The sequence below is a fragment of the Mustela nigripes genome, chromosome 1 (genome assembly GCF_022355385.1).
Source record: "Mustela nigripes isolate SB6536 chromosome 1, MUSNIG.SB6536, whole genome shotgun sequence".
NCBI classification, from domain to species: Eukaryota; Metazoa; Chordata; class Mammalia; order Carnivora; family Mustelidae; genus Mustela; species Mustela nigripes.
In genome coordinates, this window is record NC_081557.1 from 99,843,837 (window position 1) to 99,862,932 (window position 19,096).

The window sequence follows — 19,096 nt, forward strand, 5'->3', positions numbered from 1 at the left end:
GCTGCTGCTGTGCTGTCTCTTGGGCAGAGTTAATTAGATGTTGGCTCTTTAAGGGTAAGGACTGTTCCTTGTTGCCCTCACACTCTCCCACCGTGAAGCCTGCTGATATTTAAAACTTCTGAAGTTGAGATCCACTGATTTTTAAACTTACCAGAGTTAAGCTCCACTGGTTTTCAAGCCAGGTATCATGGGAGCTCATCTTCCTCATCGCAGGTTCTCATTGCCAGGGATGCCCAGTGTGGGGGCTGATTCCCCACCTGTCCTTGCGTGTGATGTCCCTCCTGTTTTTTGTTAATTGCTTAGGGTGGGGGGTGGGGTTGGGGGGTGGTTCCCACCCTTTTCTCCATCACTCCTTCCTTTTTCGGTGTGGCAGTCTGTCCCAGATTAGCTTTAATAAACCCGTTGTGCCCGTCCTTGGGTCATTCTCAGAGTTAGTTGCAATACATACAGCTGTTACCTTGGTGTGTCTGTGGAATGAGTGGAGTCCAGATCCTCCTACTTGGCCATCCTCCCTCCTGTTAAACTCAAGAATCAGTTTTTTAAAGTGCCTGTACCATTTTGTATTTCTATCAGCAAAGAACAAGTTTGGGTTGTTCCACTCATATTTTGTTGTTTTGTGTTGTCAGATGTTTTAATTTAAGTATCTAGTGCATGTATACTGAAGGCATCTCATTGTGATTTTAGTTTTTGCATTTCCTGAATGACTTAAGATGTGAGGGTCTTTAATGTGCTTATTTCCCAATCGGATGTTTTTCTCGGTAAGGTGGTTTTTAAGGTCTTGCCAATTTCAAATTAGATCGTTTATTTCCTTATTGGGTTAAAAGGTTTCAAAAGATATGTTCTAAAAGCAAATCCTTTATCTGATACTGGCTTGGCAGGCAAGGATGGTGTTTTCATCCTCCTAATGTCTTTTAAGGAGAAAAAGGTTTTCATTTTAATAAAGCCCAGATTACCATTGTTTTCCTTTTATGGCCAGTGCTTTAGGGACTCCTCTATGAAATCTTTTGTATATAGTGGGAGAGAAGATTTGAAATTTGGGAGGGGAGAGGGATGCATATGGATATGTTTTTTGTTTTGGGGGTTTTGTTTTGTAAATACTATCCTTTCCCAATTAAATTACCTTGAAGACTTTGCTAGAAATCACTTAGTCATATACGAGGGCCCGTTCCCAGATTCCTTATCCTGCTCTATTAATCTGTGTGTCTCATCTTTATGACAATGCCACCTGTATTTGTTACTATGGCTTTAAGTCTTTCAACAGGTTTTGTTTTGTTGTTTTCCTTTCTAAAATTGTTTACGCTTTTTATTTCCTTTGCATTTCTACATAGATTTTAAGCTCCAAAAGAAAAAAGAGAGAAAAAAAGCTTGCTTGCATTTTGATAGGATTGCATTGATCCCATGCATGTATCCATTCAGGGAGAATTGCTATCTTAACAATACTGAGTCTCCCAATCCATGAACACAGTACCTCTCTCTGTATATATTCAGGCCTTTGTTTTCTCATTAATGTTTTATAAATTTCAGCATACAGGTACTTCACATATTTTATTAAAATTATGCCCAGCTATTTCATGTTTTTGAGAATGGTTTTTAAATTTTAATTATTGTTTTTTAATTTCCTTTTCAAACTGTTCATTACTGGTGGTATAGGAAAGTTTTACAGATATTTTATTTCCTGATATAATTGACTTTCATTTAGCAATTGATGAATTGGGATGCATCCAGTCTAGAAAATGGAAAGGAGCTTCTTACAAAGCAAGAGATTTCATAGACCAAGGTGAGCAGGAGCAAGGAAGTTACACTGGGCACTTAATTGGTTAAAATAGGATTACTTTTCATATGGAGAAAAGGGAAGACTTGGACCTTGGTTAAGTAACTTAGGCTGAGGAAGCAAATGCTAGTTGGTTGGTCTGGGCATTCCTTTTCTGGGATTGCTGAGCATAGAAACTAGGATGTTTTGGTTTGCTGATGTGGGATGTAGAATAAGTGACTCCATCTTGGGCCTAGTCTGGACACTGACACTGGTATACAGAAATATTGTTGATGTTTTGTATAATGACCTTTATCATGTGATCTTGTTAAACTCACTAGACTTTTTAATATATAGAATCTTGAGGATTTTCTACATAGATAATCATGTCATCTGTAAATGGAAGATCATTGTATTTCCTTTTAAACTGTCTTTTCTTTCTTTTTTTTGCTCTACTGCATGGGTACAAACTCCAGTACATTATTGAACAGAACTAGTAAGAGCAGCATCCTTACCTTGTTCCTCCTCTTAGGGAGAAAACATTTAGTCTTTCACCGTTAAGTGTGACACAAGCTGTGTTTTCCATAGATGGCCTTTATTAAGTTGAAAAGTTCCTTTTGTTCCTAATTTGATGAATTATCACAAATGTTGAATTTTGTCACATATTTTTTCTGCATCTATTGACATGATCATCTGGTTTTTCTTTGTTAGTTCATTAACCTTGATTTTCAAATACTAAGCCACCCTGGTATTTCTGGAATAATGTGATTTGGTCATGATGTACAGTCTTTTTTTTTTTTTCCCCTCATATTGATGTAATTGATTTACTAATCTGTGCCCCGTGTTCATGATATTGGTCTTCGGTTTCCTTGTTAACTCTTGTAGTTTTTGATATAAAGGTAATTTGAGTAGCACTGGTGTTACTTCTTCCTTAGAAGTAGAAGGCATTGATTCATCAGGGTTATTTTCATTGTGTTTCATGTGATGAATATGTTTGAGAGGCATATGAAATCCACTTTCCATGTTGGGTTTACCCTTAAATTTGTAACCAGTTGACTGATTACCCATTTTTCTCTTAAAATATTTACAACTCTTATAACCATGCACACCTTAAAAACGTTTTTTTAAAAATATTAAGTTTAGGGGCAGCTATGTGGCTCAGTTCGTTAATTATCTGACTCTTGATTTCGGCTTAGGTCATATCGGGGTTGTGAAATCGAGCCACGTATCAGGCCCCACACTCAGCATGGAGTCTGCTTAAGATTCTCTCTCTCCCTTCTCCATCTGCCCCTCTCTCGCTCGTGTTTGTCCACTCTGTCTAAAATAAGTAAGTCTTTTAAAAAATATTAAGTTCAGCATTATTTACAAAGATTTATAAGTCTGCAGTGAATATTCAAACACTGTATATACCACCAAGGAACATTTAGGGTAGTTTTCAAGTAAGCTAATATTAAAATCTACTAGCAAAGCTAACAACAGTACTCAGAATCTGGTTTCAAAATTGTTGAGTTGGAGAATATATTTTGCTTCTAAAACTTACTTTCTCGGGACGCCTGGGTGGCTCAGTTGGTTAAGCGGCTGCCTTAGGCTCAGGTCATGATCCCAGCGTCCTGGGATCGAGTCCCACATCGGGCTCCTTGCTCCGCAGGGAGTTTGCTTCTCCCTCTGCCTCTGCCTGCCATTCTGTCTGCCTGTGCTCGCTCTCTCTCCCTCTCTCTTCCTGACAAATAAATTAAAAAATCTTTAAAAAAAAATTAAAAAAAATAAAACTTACTCTCTCAGCTCTAGGGTCAGAGTTAGGGTATGTACCTGGTATTTTGCAGTTTAGAGATCTCTCCTGAGAGTTAGGGTTATGGTTAGTGTTAGGAGTAGGGTGAGGGATTAGGTTATGTACCTGGTATCCTGCATTTCAGAGATCTCTCCAGAGAATAAAATCCCAGACTTCTGCTGGCACGAGAATAAATGTAGCAGCCATCCACTGAGGCAAGGAGGGATGTGGGGCTCTAACTACTCTTTAAATACATATTCAGTTGGTCCTTTTGACCTCTACCTTCCCAACCATTTTAAGAAATACTACCGATACTTAAATGTTTGGGCTCCTCTCCAGGATAACTAGGCTGCTTCTCAGCTCTTCTTATTGTGTGCTCAGGAAGCCACTGTCTTCAGGTCTAGGGTTAGAGTCAGGGTGTGTGCCTGGTGTTTTGCAGTTGAGACTTCTCCAGAGTGTAAGGGTTCGTGTTCGAGTTAAATTTAGGGGTTAGAGTTAGGTGTTAGGGTATGTGCCTGGTAATTGGTAGTTGAGTCCTCTGCATATAATAAAACCCCTGACTTCTGCTGGGTTAGGGCTAGGGTTTCTGCTTGTATTCCTGCATAGAACTTGTTAGTTCTTGCAATGGCCCTCATCGGATTTGTATAAAGTATACAGTACTTCTATTACTTCTAAGAATGACTCAGCCATACCCATTAGGATGGCTACTATAAAAACAAAAACAAACGAGGTGTTGATGAAGATGTGGATATTGGAGCCCTTGTACACTGGTGATAAGCACGTAAAATGGTGTAGCTGCTATGGAAAGTAGTATGATAGTTCCTCAAAAAAATATTTAATTACCACAGGATCCAGAAGTCCCACTTTTGGTATATTAAGAGAGGTTTGTACAGCCATATTCATAGCATTATTCATAATAGCCAAAAGGGAAAGCAACCCACGTGTCCATTGATGGATAAATGGGTAAAAGAAATGGTATATACATACAATGGAATATTCAGTCTTGAAAAAGGAAGGAAATTCTGACATACATGAATGAAACTTAAGGTCATTATGTTCATGAAATAAGCCAGTCACAAAAACACAAATATTGTATGATTTTACTCATAGGAGGTAGCTAGGAACAGAAATTAGAACAGTGGTTGCCAAGGCCACCCACAGGGGAGGTTTACTGGGGAGTTGTGGACTGGTCGTACGGTTTCCGTTGTGCAGGGGGAAGGGCACGGGGGACGAGCTGCACGACACTGAATGCACTTAGCACTACTGAGCTGTACACTTAAGAAACTAGTCAAGGCTGGTCAAGTTATGCATATTTTACCACAGTTAAAAAATGCTGAGCCACACTTTATTTGAAGACAAGTGGTGCACACACACTTACCACATGGCAAGAGCCAAGGAAAATCATGAGCATTTCTCTCCTACACGTTTCTGTGCCAGTTTGGAAACACTGACCTTCACTTTCAATACTGTGTGTTAGTGTCCCATGCTCTCCCCATGGGAGTGACAGCAAAAAATCCCTTCAGACACTGTGAAATGTCTTCTGTGAGGGTGCGGAGTCAGGAAGCAAAATCACCCCCGAGAAACACTGCTTTATAATTACAAACTGTGCCTAAGTGCACAAAGTACACCTTTTTACATATTGCTGCATTAGAAATCTTATGCATGCTGTACCTCATGGGCAAGTTACAGAATTTTTTAGGAAATAATTTTCAGTGTATAAGATTTTCTCCCTCCTCACCAAATTCTGAATCTAAATTTTATAAAAATCTGACTCTGTGGTATTTATGCAAAATTCATTTTTACAGAAATAAGAGCCTGATACTCTGAAGGACTGAATTTATTTAAGAAATGATAAATATTATGGAATGTTTACTTCACATTCAGAATATCAGGACCTTTGTATCTGTCATATCCCAGAAGGTATCTTTCAGACTTTAGAAATGTGAACTAGATCACTCTCTGGGTCCAAACAAGGAACATCTATCTATTTGCCTTTATGTGATGGGGCAGGTAAGCGAGACCAGCAGGCAGGTTAGACTGAGACGCAGCCCCCTGGGCTGGTTGTGGTGGCAGCTTCGCAGCTGACCCAGGCCTGGAAGTGGCAGGTCTGCCCCAAACTGCAGACTCTTCAAGGGTCGACTGCCCTGCCGTGCTCACCGCTGCCTTCCTGGGAACCAGCCTGGGCCGGGCACACACAACACTCACAACATTCAAACATCCGAATCAAATAAATGAGTCTTAGCACATATTTTCTTTTACAATTATTTATTCAAAAACAGGGAATAGTGGAACCAGATTCTGGTAAGAGTGTAGTAAAGAAATACATTTGATGGTACTAAAATAAACCTACAGAAAATATACAATTTCATTAAAGTGCAAAAAAAATATTTGAAATGGCACATTTTTCTATATTTCAAGTCCGTATACTTTCTTACTTTTTTAAAGAACTGCCTATTGCAAATAAGAAATCCAGACTTTTTCCCTCTCTGCTTTGACTTCCTTTATAGAATATTTAAATCATCAGCATTTCTAAGTGCCTATATTTTCTAAATGTGTACTGGAAGAAGACACCGTGCGGTGGGATGACCAGCAGAGAGAGGTGTCAGGGCGATGATCTCCCTGAATCCAGACAACACTGTTCTCGGTCTACGATGTATTAGCCTATCTGGTAGCTGCTGTACTTGGTTCGCACTGAACTGACTGGTGAAGCCTAGATTCTTTTCCTTATTACCCGTGTACCTTCAGTGTACTATATTCTGGTCTTGGACAAGTTACTCATTTCTCTAAACTTCACTTCCTCCAGCTGCAAGCTGGAATAACCTAACGTGCCATGATATGCTACAGAGAAGGTATGGAGGGCACCTAGCTTACAACACATTGAGTAATTAATACTTTAAAAAACTATCCATTTCTAGACCATGTTCCTGTCAAAATCTTTAATTCTATCACCTGTGATTAGCTATTCCTCCTAGATTTGTTATCTGCAAATTTGGCCAACTTTTCAAAACTATTATTAAGAATATTTGGAAATAGGACAGGAAACTTACGGCATACCTCCAGGCTGATGAGAAGATTAATGTTATAGAATTGCATACATCAACTAACAAGAATCAGCTACAAATTCATATACCTGTATTGTCATCTAACTAGTAATTTCTTATTCCATCTACAAAGATTTCAAGGCTTTCTTAAAGACTTTGTTTATTACAATCCCCTGATTTACTATAGTAATAAAACTTCCTGCACATACCAAATCTTCATTTAGGCAGTGTACAAGAAAAAGATATACCAGGATAGGTTTATAATTTGAAATGCAAAACAATAATTTTAAGAAGAGTTCTCCAGAAAACTTCTCCGGAATGAATTCTTAACCCAGGTCACTCAAGATTTCCACAGAGAAAGCCTTGGTTGAAGCTCACCCTCCAAAATTACAAAATACATGGATAAACATTTCACCAAATAAAAGATTTGACAGATACAAACAATAGGAATTTGATATAATGTAGGGGCTCTTAGAAAAACAATTTTTTTAAGAAGAATTTATTTCTCTCTTAAGAGAGAAACCATGAGCGGGGGGAGAGGGAGGAGCCCAATGTGGGGCTCCATCCCAGGACCCCAGGATCATGACCTGAGCCAAAGGCAGACGCTTACCCGACTGAGCCATGCAGGAAGGCACCCTGAAATGAAAAATCATTTTTGAAAAAAGAAACATGTGAACAGTCTAAAAAGATTATACACAGCTGACGAGAGAATTTATAAACTAGAAGAGATATAAAGTCATCAGAGAGAAAGCACAGAAGGGTTTAAAAGAACAGAATGAAAAGACCCAATATACATTTTTAAGAAGAGAAACCATACTATGTCTTAGAAATGTGTTCTCTGTAATGTAACAGCTTCATTATTCAGTAACAATGGGTGATCTTCCAACTGAAAATCCAGACATATTTCTTAAGTACTAACTTGCTTTCAACACTGTCTATTTTTAATGTGGCTTTACCATGAAATATAGATGGTTACAATTTTAAAGTTTTTTTCTTCCTTTTATAAATGAGTATCAAATAATTTATCATTCATATACAATATCTGAAAAAAGTGTTAATTAAAAGCTACCTCAGTCCAGCAGTTTCTGTATTTGAGCAAACACTGTCAGTGATGCTCCGCCCTCCAACTGCTTCCATTTTTGGCTAAAGCCTCTATCAGGGATTTTACTGAACAATACAGGCATGTACTTGAGAAGAAAAAACAAATGCTTAGCCTAGAAGTAGAGCAGGAATGCCACTTATTTCTAAAATTTGAGAGAGGAGATTTTCCTTGAGACTTTCAACTCCTCTTTATGTGACTGAGTCAAGTATTAAACATTTTTTTAAAAACACAGTAAATAGTTCGCTTGGTTAAATATTAAGACCTATTCAGAGTCTGTTGGTTGGGTTAAAAATGAAAGCCACAGTATAATTTGGAAAGATTGAGCGGAAAGGAAATTCATATGCTAGCTCACACCCAAGCTTTCCATCCTGGGAAGAGCCGGCTGAGATTTTTGGGGTCCATGGCTTGCTGTATGAGCAGGTTCACCTGGCCCCCGACACTGAGCACCGTTCCTTCCTCCACTCCTTTCAGTTTCTCTTGCAGTCTCATCAGGACGCGTTCCGCTACTTTGTTGAAACTCTGGTCAGTGTCACTAAGGACAAACATACAGGTTGTGGTGAGGTGAGACAGGTCACGGGCCTTGGGGACAGGAAGGCCAGCAGGCCCTCGCTGGTAACAGACGGCTCACCTGAGATTGCGTTTGCATTCCTGGTCCTCTCCGGCGGGAGTGGACTGCAGCTCAGTGTCGTCCTCCGGCCTCTGCTGTAAATACAGAGCCTTCAGCGGGTTCATGGTCCAGTCAAACAGGGGGTCGTAGAGGAGAACCTGGACAGAATGTATCAGAAGACCGCTATGCTTTCCGATGACAGAGGAACCAGGGTGATAAAATAGCACGGGCTGGTCGAATGGTAGGTGACTGGGGGTTTAACCCAACGAGGTACTTTGTTTGCTTGTGGAGGACACTGGGCTAGCATAATGCTCTGGGATGCTTCTCCCTTTCCGAATCCATTCCCCTCCTTGAGTGGGGCTGGGGACATCCCTTGACCTTCAGTTTCCTGACTAGGAATTCCTGAGCTCTTTTCAACTCTTTTGAAAAGAGCTCAGGAATAGTCCTTTCCTTCTCTCCCCCTTTTCACCACTAGGGTCCTGCACAAGGGTAGGCTATGCCAACTGAGAGGTCAGCTGTGGGAGCTGACCACTGACCACATGGCCGGCGGCAGCGAGCCTAGGCCATTTCACCCATCATTTTACCAGCAATAAAGCTAACATTTGGATTTCTATTCTTAAGGCTTTTTCTTCTTCTCTCAATGAGTTCTAAATTCCACTGGCGAAAACAAAGGGTATACTCTATTGAAGGCTCCTCCCAACCCAAGGTCCCTTTTGTGGGTGAATCTGGTCTGGATCTCTCAACTCTAAAGCCACGTCACATGGTAACACTGGAACTTGGCACAAAGTGCATATATTCTAAGTCACTGCCCCCAGTTTTTCGTGTCCCTGGCGGTTGCCCGGAACAGCATGAAACAGCAGGCAGATTTTGGTACTGCTGGTGCAGGACATGGCCTAGAATGAAACATGGTCCCAGCCTACGGAAGTACCGAAAAAACACAAAAACGGTGGAAGCACAAAGTGGAACGTCTGCTCACCTGCAGATTTCTGCACACTGACTCTGTTCTGCAACTTCACTGAATTCATTTATCAGCTCTACTAGTTTTTGGTAGAATCTTTTGGGTTTTCTGTTTTTGGTATCATGTCATCTGCAAACAGTGAAAGTTTACTTCTTCCTTACAAAGTTGGATGCTTTTCGTTCTGTTGTCTGACTGCTGTGGCTAGGACTTCCAGGACTATGTTGAATACAAGTGGTGAGAGTGGGCATCCTCGTCTAGTTCGACTGTAGAGGGAAAGCTCTGTTTCTCCCTATTGAGGATGATGTTTGCTGTGGGTTTTCATATCAGGCCTTTATGATGTTGGGTCTGTTCCCTCTAAACTACTTTGCTGAGGGATTTCATCATGAATGGATATTATACTCTGTGAAATGCTTTTTTCTGTGTCTACTGAAATTATAATAAGATTTTTACCCTTTCTCTTATCAACGTCTCACTTTGATTGATTTGCAATACTGAACTACTCTTGCATACCCGGAATCAATCCCACTTGACCACATGGTGAGTGATTTTTTTAATGTAATGCTAGATGGATTCAGTTTGCTAATATTCTGTTGAAGGTTTCTGCCTCTATGTTCATCTGGGATATTGGCCTGTAGTTCTCTCTCTCTTTTTTTTTTTTTATGTTCATCAGGTTTTGGTGTCAGGGTGATACTGGCCTCATACAAGGACTCTGGAAGTTTTCCTTTCTTTCCTATTTTTTGAAATAGTTCGAGAACAGGTATTAATTCTTTTTTACATGTTTGGGAGAATTCCCTTGAGAAGCCATCTGGTCCTGGAGTTTTATTTGAATCAGTCATCAAAAACTCCCAACAATTTCTTGCTGGTAATCAGTCTGTCCAAATTTTTTACTTCTTCCTGCTTCAGTTTTGGTAGGTGCTTCTAGGAATTTACCCATTTCTTCCAGGTTGTCTAATTTGTTGGCATAGTTTTTCGTAATATTCTTATAATTGTGTTTCTGGGTTATTTCTCCTTTATTTGTGATTTTGAGTCCTTTCTCTTTTTTCTTTTGATGAGTCTTGCTAGAGGTTTATCCATTTTGTTGATCTTTTCAAGGAACCGACTCCTGGTTTCACTTATCTTTATTTTTTTAAGCTTCTATTTCATGTATTTCTGCTCTACTTTTTATTATTTCTTTCCTTCTACTGGTATGGGTTTTGTTTGTACTTTTTCTAACTCTTTTAGGTGTTCAGGTTAGGTTGTTTGGGATTTTTCTTGCTTCTTGAGGTAGGCCTGTATTGCTATAAGCTTCCGCTGAGAAATGCTTTTGCTGATCACAAGATTTTTTACCATTGTGTTTTCATGTACTTTTTGATTTCTTTGATTTTTTTGGTTGACCCATTCATTGTTTAAGTAGCATGTTACATAATCTCCATGTATTTATGGCCTTTCCAGATTTTTTTCTTGTGGTTGACTTACAGTTTCTTAGCATTGTGGTTAGAAAAGATGCATGGTATAACCTCATTCTTTTTTAATTTGTTGAGACTTGTTTTATGGCCTAATATGTGATCTGTTCTGGAGAATGTTCCATGTGACTTGAAAATAATGTGGATTCTGCTATTTTAGGGTGGAATGTTCTGAATATATCTGTTAAGTCCATCTGATCCAGCTGGTCATTCAAAGCCACTGTTTCCTTGTTGATCTTGTTTCAAAGGTTGGTCCATAAATGTAAGAGGGGTGTTAAAATCCCCTGCTATTGTATTACTATTCATTAGTTCCTTTACGTTTCTTATTAACTGTCTTATGTATTTGGTTACTCCCATGCTGGGTGCATAAATATTTACAATTTTGTATACCTTCATCCTGGATTGTCCCCTTTATTATTATCATTATTTTTTTTAGATTTTATTTATTTGAGACACAGAGAGCACAAATGGGGAGGAGAACCAGACTCCCCATGGAGCGGGGAGCCTGATATGGGGCTCAATCCCGGGACATGGAGATCATAACCTGAGCTGAAGGCAGACGCTTAATTGACTGAGCCACCCAGGCGCCCTCTGTCCCCTTTATTATTATACCGTGTTCTTCTTTGTCTATTTTTACAGTCATTGTTTTAAAGTCTATTTTGTCCAATATAAATATTGCTACTTCCCCTTTCTTTTGACCTTCATTAGCATGAAGATGGTTCTTCATCCCCTCACTTTGAATCTGCAGGTGCCTTTAGGTCTGCAGTTAGTCTCTTGTAGGTAGCATATAGATGGGTCTTGTTTTTTTTTTTTTATCCATTCTGTCATCCTGTGACTTTTGATTGAAGCTTTTAGTCCATTCACATTCAAAGTAATTACTAATAGATATTTATTGCCATTTTGTTACTTGTTTTGTGGTGGTTTTGTAGTTTTTCTCTGATCGTTTTCTGTCTCTCTTTCATGGTTGTTAGTTTAATGATATGCTTGGATTTCTTTCTTTTTGCATGTTTATTACCGGTTTTTGATTTGTGGTTACCGTTAGGTTTGTGTGTGATGTCTTCTGCTTATAGCAGCAGTCTATATGAAGGTGATGATGGCTTAGGTTTGAACCCACAGGGAGGTACATTTTATTAATCAAATAATGAAAAGGATGGAGGCTTCTAGTACTACAAGGAGCCTATATGGCCATCTTGGGTTTCAGTAGAGAAACAACACAAATTATTTCAAACACTAGGGGCTCTGTTAGGAGTCATATTTGTGAATTTTAAATTCAAGTAAGAACCAGAGTACTTCAAAAAATGATTTGAATCTTACTATCAAAACAGAAGCTGAATGAAAACAATAAAGGACTACAGACTGATTAAGCTAGAGCAGGGTTTCTTTTTTTTTTTTTTTTTTTATTATTATTTTTTATTTTTTATAAACATATATTTTTATCCCCAGGGGTACAGGTCTGTGAATCACCAGGTTTACACACTTCACAGCACTCACCAAATCACATACCCTCCCCAATGTCCATAATCCCACCCCCTTCTCCCAAACCTCCTCCCCCCGGCAACCCTCAGTTTGTTTTGTGAGATTAAGAGTCACTTATGGTTTGTCTCCCTCCCAATCCCATCTTGTTTCATTTATTCTTCTACCCACTTAAGCCTCCATGTTGCATCACCACTTTAGAGCAGGGTTTCTTAGTGCCAGCACTACTAACATTTTTGGCTACTATTTCTACTACAGGGGGCTGTCCTGTGTGTGATAGGATGGTTAGCAGCATCCCTGGCCTCCACCCAGTGGATAGCAAAAGCTTTTAAAAAAACACAAATGTGGGGCGCCTGGGTGGCTCAGTGGGTTGAGCCGCTGCCTTCGGCTTGGGTCATGATCTCAGGGTCCTGGGATTGAGCCCCACATCGGGCTCTCTGCTCGGCGGGGAGCCTGCTTCTCACTCTCTCTCTGTCTGCCTCTCTGCCTGCTTGTGATCTCTCTGTCAAATAAATAAAATCTTTAAAAAAAACAAAAACAAAACAAAACAAAAAACACAAATGTCCCTGCCCTACCCCTGGAAGTATGGTTTGAATGAGTATTTTTGTGAGTATTTTTTAAGAGCTGTGCAGGTAATACTCAAGTACAGCCCGCCGAGCACCAGGGGTTAGAGGATAAGCACTGATACTGTAAGTGAGGTCAGCCCTGTGTTCCGCCGCCCACGTTTCCCTGTGCAGGAAACACCTGATCTCTTGCCCCACACACCAGCATGGTGAGTCATTGCTTTAAGGGACAGAATTCTCTCTGGGGTAGAGCTAATGCCATTAAGCACTAGAAATCTGCATCACTTCCTTTTCTTTCTTCCTGATCAACACGAGGCAGTGATTACACATTCTGAACCTGGGCTGGGGTAAAGGCGATATAATTTAATGATTTCTCTCCAAAACCCAACGGAAACCATTCTGAAAGCAAGTTATGCCACAGGACAGAGTGAAGACACAACTGTCCCTGCCCGGTTTATGAATTAAATACTAGAGATGAGTTACGATGCTGTAACATGCCCCCAAACCTGGAAGGACTGGAGGCATTTCTGAACCACTATTTCCTGATGTGCACACCCCACTCCCTCCTGCTGCCTGGCGTCATCCCACCACATTAACATAAAGCACCGATCCTCAAATCAGTGACATCCTAACAAGATACACAGTCTAACAGCAGAGAAATAAAGATTTCAGGGTGGCTGGGTAGTTCAGTCAGTAAGGCAGCCCCCTTCAGCTCGGGCTGTGATCCTGGGGTCCTGGGAAGGAGCCCCGCATTAAGCTCCCTGCTCAGTGGGGAGCCTGCTTCTCCATCTCCCTCTGGCCCTCCTCCCTGCTTGTGCTTGCTCTCTCTTTCTCAAATAAATAAGTTAAATAAATAAAATCTTAAAAAAATTTTTTTTTTATATGATGGAAAGAGAGATCACAAGTAGGCCTAGAGAGGGGGAAGCAGGCTCCCTGCTGAGCAGAGAGCCCGATGCGGGGCTCGATCCCAGGACCCCGAGATCATGACCTAAGCCAAAGGCAGAGGCTCAACCCACTGAGCCACCCAGGTGCCCCAGTAAGTTAAAAATTTTTAAAAGATTTAAAATATTCAAGATTTCCTTTTACTTTACCTCCACTATGGTCAGCAGGGTTTCCTGAGAGCTTCTCATGACCTCCATGGTTTTCTCGCAGCATCTACAAACACATTACAAAAATGGATTTTGTTACACACCAGTGTTTCCAACATCTCTTCATCCTTGTTATTCGTGTATACTGGGCCGAGACTGTTCTTGTTAATGATTCCCAAATTAATATCAAAGAGCACGACATTAGGCAGACTGGGTTTTCAGTAAATGTTTTTGAAAGGAATGTAATGATTTATGTGAATGTAAGCTAAGCTTTAAAATTACACACAGTACTACTATGAAACATGGCTTTCGGTCACTGACCACTGTTAGTTCACATGACTAGAATCTACTCTAGTAAAAGCTGAGCACATGGACCAATCCTGGGAAAAGACAGGGACCTACGAAGTGCTTTCAGCAGGAACTGAGCCAGCATATGCTCCTGGAGCAGAGCTTATCTGCCCAGCAGTGGGCGCCTGAGGAGCTCTGAGCAGCGGACAGAGGCATGAATGGTGGAGGCAAGCTGCTTCCAGAGCGGGCAAGGAAGGACAGCTCTGTATGGGATGCGGGGTGAGGTCCCAGATGGCCTGAGGAAGAAAGGTGACTTAGCAGTGAACCCTAGAATCTATGGAAATCGATAATCTGAATAATGCTGACATGAAATACCATCTGTTTTAGACACTTACCTTCTAAAGACTCCTTCAACACCAGTAATGCCCATCCCGTCCACAATATCTCTGGTGAGTCTGAAAGGAACCGTTTCAGGAGTCGGGAGGATCTTCCCCTGCTCAAAAGCAACTCCTAAAGTAAACAGTAGAGCACGGTCAGGTTCCGGAGCAAACCGACTGCCCTCCCTTGGGGCCTGCGAGCTGCGCAAAGGCCCCAGATCACCTGCCCGAGACTGCATAGGACCCGAACTCATGGTGGTTTTTCTCTTTCTGCTGGGCCACTGTTAGGCACCTCAAATTTAAAAAGCATAACTACTTCTAGACATAGGGAAATTCTAGATTAAAGGGTGATTTCTTAAAATGAAATGTGATGAGGATTTGAAGTGCAAAATATGCCTATAATCCTAATTTCTATGTATTTAAGTATACATGCATATAGTTATATATTAAAATTTTTTATTAAATGAAACTTTTTATTCTGAGATAACTAAAGATTGATATGCATTCATAAGATACTATATACAAAATAGAAAATTCCCTTTATACCTTTTATTCATTTTTCCCCAATCTTGCAAAACCATGCATTACAGTATCACAGGCAGGACAGGGACACTGATCCAGGCAAAGTCCAGAATATTCCCATCACCACCAAGATCTGTCACACTCGCCTACGTCCCTCCCACCCACTCTGTGCCTCCAGCGGTCATTACTCTTGTGACTTCGTATAACTGAATTCATTCTAGGGAAAAACCATGTAATATATGTCATCTCCTCTATTCTAACGGAACGCTATCTTACTCTCTCAGCAGCGACTTCCATGTGCTACAAAACAGAACTCTAACTTCCTAATACCACACCTTCTTTGAAATCTTAAATTCCACATTCTAACTGAAATCTCTTCTACCCCCTTATTAAAGAGTCTGTCGGGGTGCCTGGGTGGTTCAGTCGTTAAGTGTCTGCCTTCGGCTCAGGTCATGATCCCAGGGTCCTGGGATCAAGGCCCGCACTGGGCTCCCTGCTCTGCAGGAAGCCTGCTTCTCCCTCTCCCACTCCCCCTGTCTCACTGTGTCTCTGTCAAATAAATAAGAAAAAAAATCTTTAAGAGAGACTTTAAACTCAGCGAGATCCCTTCCTTTCCTAGTCCATTCACTGCTGCCTCACATCTGCAGCTACCACGGACACACCAGGGAGGCTAGAAGGACGCACGTGAAGACTCAAGTCGCTCCGCAGCAAACCAGGCTCCTCGCGGTAGGCGAGCACCAGCGCGCCGTCTGTTCCCCATCTCCGCTCAGCTCGGGTCTCCCCTCCATAGAGCCCCGTTTGCCCCGTACTGTTTTTACAAGGCCAATTACCCTCCCTCCGACGCCCAGCCAGCAAGCATGCTTTCATTTGCTCAGTGAAAACAGAGGAGGAAATGTTGTTTCCCTCCCATTCTCTCCCCTCTAGCTCAAGCCTTTCCTCCTCTCAGGAGAAAAGCTCATGTGCCTCCCGTGTAAAGCCAACTGCACCCCCATATGCCGCAGAACTCCTCTCGCTATTTCAGGATCTCCGTCTCTCTCCTCTAGCTTTTCAGTACAGAACGTATCAATATAGAACATGTTCACTCCGCTCTCCTCTTAGAAAAGCAAATGAACAACAACAACAAAGACACCTAAAAAAAACAAAAAAAAGGCTGAAGCATGTCTCTCATCTCTGCAGTGAATGCCTCTACCGTCCTTCTAGACCTCCTGTGGACAGCTGCACCTCCTAACTCCTGTTCCGTCCTTACCTTCCTGCAATCTCACTCTCCCATTTTTTTAAAGTATTTTTTTTAATTTATTTGACAGAGATCACAAATAGGCAGAGAGGCAGGCAGAGAGAGAGAGAGGGAAGCAGGCTCCCTGCAGGGCAGAGAGCCTGATGCAGGGCTCCATCCCGGGATCATGACCTGAGCCGAAGGCAGAGGCCTTAACCTACTGAGCCACTGAGGCGCCCCTCACTCTTCCATTCTATCCAAATTACTTCCTAAGCCGTGAGCACTGGTTAACTGTTCAATTCAAAGGCCTGTTTTCAGTGCTCACCTTACCTGACCTGTAGTCTGAGCACTTCTTCCTTCATGGAAACTTCCCGTCCCCCTGCCGACCCCCACTCCTCGCCGCCTTCCAAGATACCCCTGCCTTCTCTTTCCCGTGACTTGTTATTCCTCAAGTCAGGAATTTTTTTTTGACTCAGGCTTTTCAAAGCTGGCATTCCTTAGGTTTCTGTCCTCAGTCTTCTTTATCGAGGATGATACAGAAGATCAGAACCTCCTCAAGACCAGTGACCTCAAATGACATCTACTAGCAGAAGGTTCTCAGCTCTATCATTATGCTCAAGCCCTTTGCTTTCTCTAAGTATTAAACGCCCATTATACCTGGAAGTCCTATTAATACCTAAAAACAGTGCCGGGTGGCTCAGTGGGTTAAGCCTCTGCCTTCGGCTCAGGTCATGGTCTCAGGGTCCTGGGATTGAGTCCCTCATCAGGCTCTCTGCTCAGCAGGGAGCCCGCTTCCTCCTCTCTCTCTGCCTGCCTCTCTGCCTACTTGTGATCTCTGTCTGTCAAATAAATAAATAAAATCTTTAAAATAAATAAATAAATAAATAAATAAATTCTGTAAAAAAAAAACCTAAAAACAAGATGCAAAAGTGAACTCCCCGCTTTCTCCTCCTCCACAAAACCTGCCACGTTCCTTCACTAGAAACGTCGGTTATCCCGGCTTCCCTTCTCCCACCGTAGCCAACATCGAACGTCCCCGCTGCAGGTTACAGCAAAAACGCGCCCCAGCCGGACTCCTGACCTCCACAGCTTTCGTCTGAGTCCTCTATTGTCTTAACTAGGATACGAGCCCCGAACATGTCTCAGCACTCCCAGTATTGCTCCCCAAGTTATTTCTCCAGGAATAAATTAAATTTACTGAAGGAGGATCATGTCCTCCTTCAGTAAATCTTCTTTTACTTCCCCTTGTCTCACAGGTTAAAGTTGAAACCCTGAGCCTGGTTTTTTACAGTCTAATACCAAGCTACCCCTCCAGCTACTCAACTCTGGCCATCTCTGACGCCTCACCGCTCCTACAGGTTACGTCCCCACGAGTCCCCGTTTTGGATTTGCTCTCTCCTGTCTGGATTTCTTTCCTTTCTTCTAAGACCTGGCTTAAATATCGCCTGTTGTAATAAGTTCCACTCATTATCTCAACAGAGTTAGCTATTCCCTCCAGCATGTGTTTGTGTGTTTTTGTTTTTAAACACTTATTACTTTGGTCTGTCTCCCTCACACTTGTAGCATCCTGGGGGCAGATATCATTTCTATGACTAAATATTTAATAAACAGAATAAAGATGCATTTCTGATCTTCTGTTACTCACCCAAATCTATATGTACAAGCTCTGCAGACTGCTCATTGATCAAGATATTCTGTACATGTCGATCACCAAGTCCAAGTATGTAACCAACTGGGAAAAAAAAAAGAAACCAACCTGAAATCACTGGGATCATCTATTTCTAGAACACATCCATCCATAATTTCTACTGCTACCACTGACAACATGACTCTTAAGTAGTGTCGGCTTCTGGCCTGCTTCAAGCAGAATATGCACATAACCTACCACTTTGACTTAATCGCATCTTGTTAGCTGTTTTCATTAACACTGCATTTTACAAATTCTAGGTGATGTGCTAAAAAAGCATACATTTAAAAATAGTCATCCCTTGAAAATTAGTGTGGTTCAAGTTGAGACCCATTATTTAGCAAGGCATTATATCCCCTCAAATATTTTGACTATACTTTTAAATTTAACACAAATTAATCATTAATTCATTTCACCAGACTTATGTCCAGGGAAAACTGCATTTCTGTTTTGAAGATAGATGATGGCATGCCCGAACGCTTGTGACCTAATGAAAAACAGCATGAGGACGCCCATGCGCCCGGCTGGCGTGATCCTGAACTGGGTCTCCTTTCTTTTTTACAAACTGAATCAGCTGAATCAGATCAGTGATTCTCACTGTGGCCCAGCAGAGGGTTCTGTAATGACCTAGAACTTGGTCAGTACAGAGACTGACTACGGCCCTGTCTTCCTGGGCCCTGCCTAAATGATAGAGGGATGGTCTTTCTTAGTTATTAGTTAAAATTTAATAGATTAGAAGATATCTGGTATTCAACATTAGTTTTCATACTCTAGGCTTTTGTTAACTGCCCCGTCTAGCTGTGCCATTCTCTTACTAATTAAAAAAAGGCCAAAATAGGTAGTGTGCACTGTGTATTTGAATATATATCATGATTTCTAATCCAAACATAAAATTCTATTAAATAGATTAAATATGGTTTCGCTTATTTGTGGAGCATAAGGAATAACATGGAGGACACTGGGAGAAGGAAAGGAAAAGTGAATTGTGGAACATTAGAAGGGGAGACGAAGCATGAGAGACTGTGGACTCTGAGGATCTGAGGGTTTTGGAGGGGAGGGAGTTGGAAGGTTGGGGGGGCCTGGTGGTGGGTATTATCGAGGGCACGGATTGCATGGAGCACTGGGTGTGGTGCATAAACAATGATTTCTGGAACACTGAAAAGTAATTAAAAAAATAGATTCAGTCACTTAGTGATAACAGAATTCTGTGCAAAAGA

General features: G+C 41.3%; 1 protein-coding gene and 1 long non-coding RNA gene across 3 annotated transcripts in view; one reads left to right on the plus strand and one right to left on the minus strand.

The window, feature by feature from the left end:
• Positions 1-17,789, plus strand: part of LOC132028720 (uncharacterized) — a 29,901-nt gene extending 12,112 nt beyond the window's left edge. The window contains exons 2-3 of the long non-coding RNA XR_009407505.1: positions 15,627-15,705; positions 17,449-17,789. This is a non-coding gene — a long non-coding RNA (uncharacterized LOC132028720). The remainder of the gene's footprint in view (positions 1-15,626; positions 15,706-17,448) is intronic.
• The window catches only part of ATM (ATM serine/threonine kinase), a 123,467-nt gene continuing 110,143 nt past the window's right edge, over positions 5,773-19,096 (minus strand). For both annotated transcript variants that reach the window (XM_059418019.1, XM_059418010.1), the window contains exons 61-65: positions 17,838-17,924; positions 14,476-14,590; positions 13,796-13,859; positions 8,290-8,426; positions 5,773-8,193 (exon numbers count right to left, since the gene is read on the minus strand). In XM_059418019.1, the coding sequence (XP_059274002.1) occupies positions 8,010-8,193; positions 8,290-8,426; positions 13,796-13,859; positions 14,476-14,590; positions 17,838-17,924 (587 nt within the window). In that variant the 3' untranslated portion in view covers positions 5,773-8,009. The remainder of the gene's footprint in view (positions 8,194-8,289; positions 8,427-13,795; positions 13,860-14,475; positions 14,591-17,837; positions 17,925-19,096) is intronic.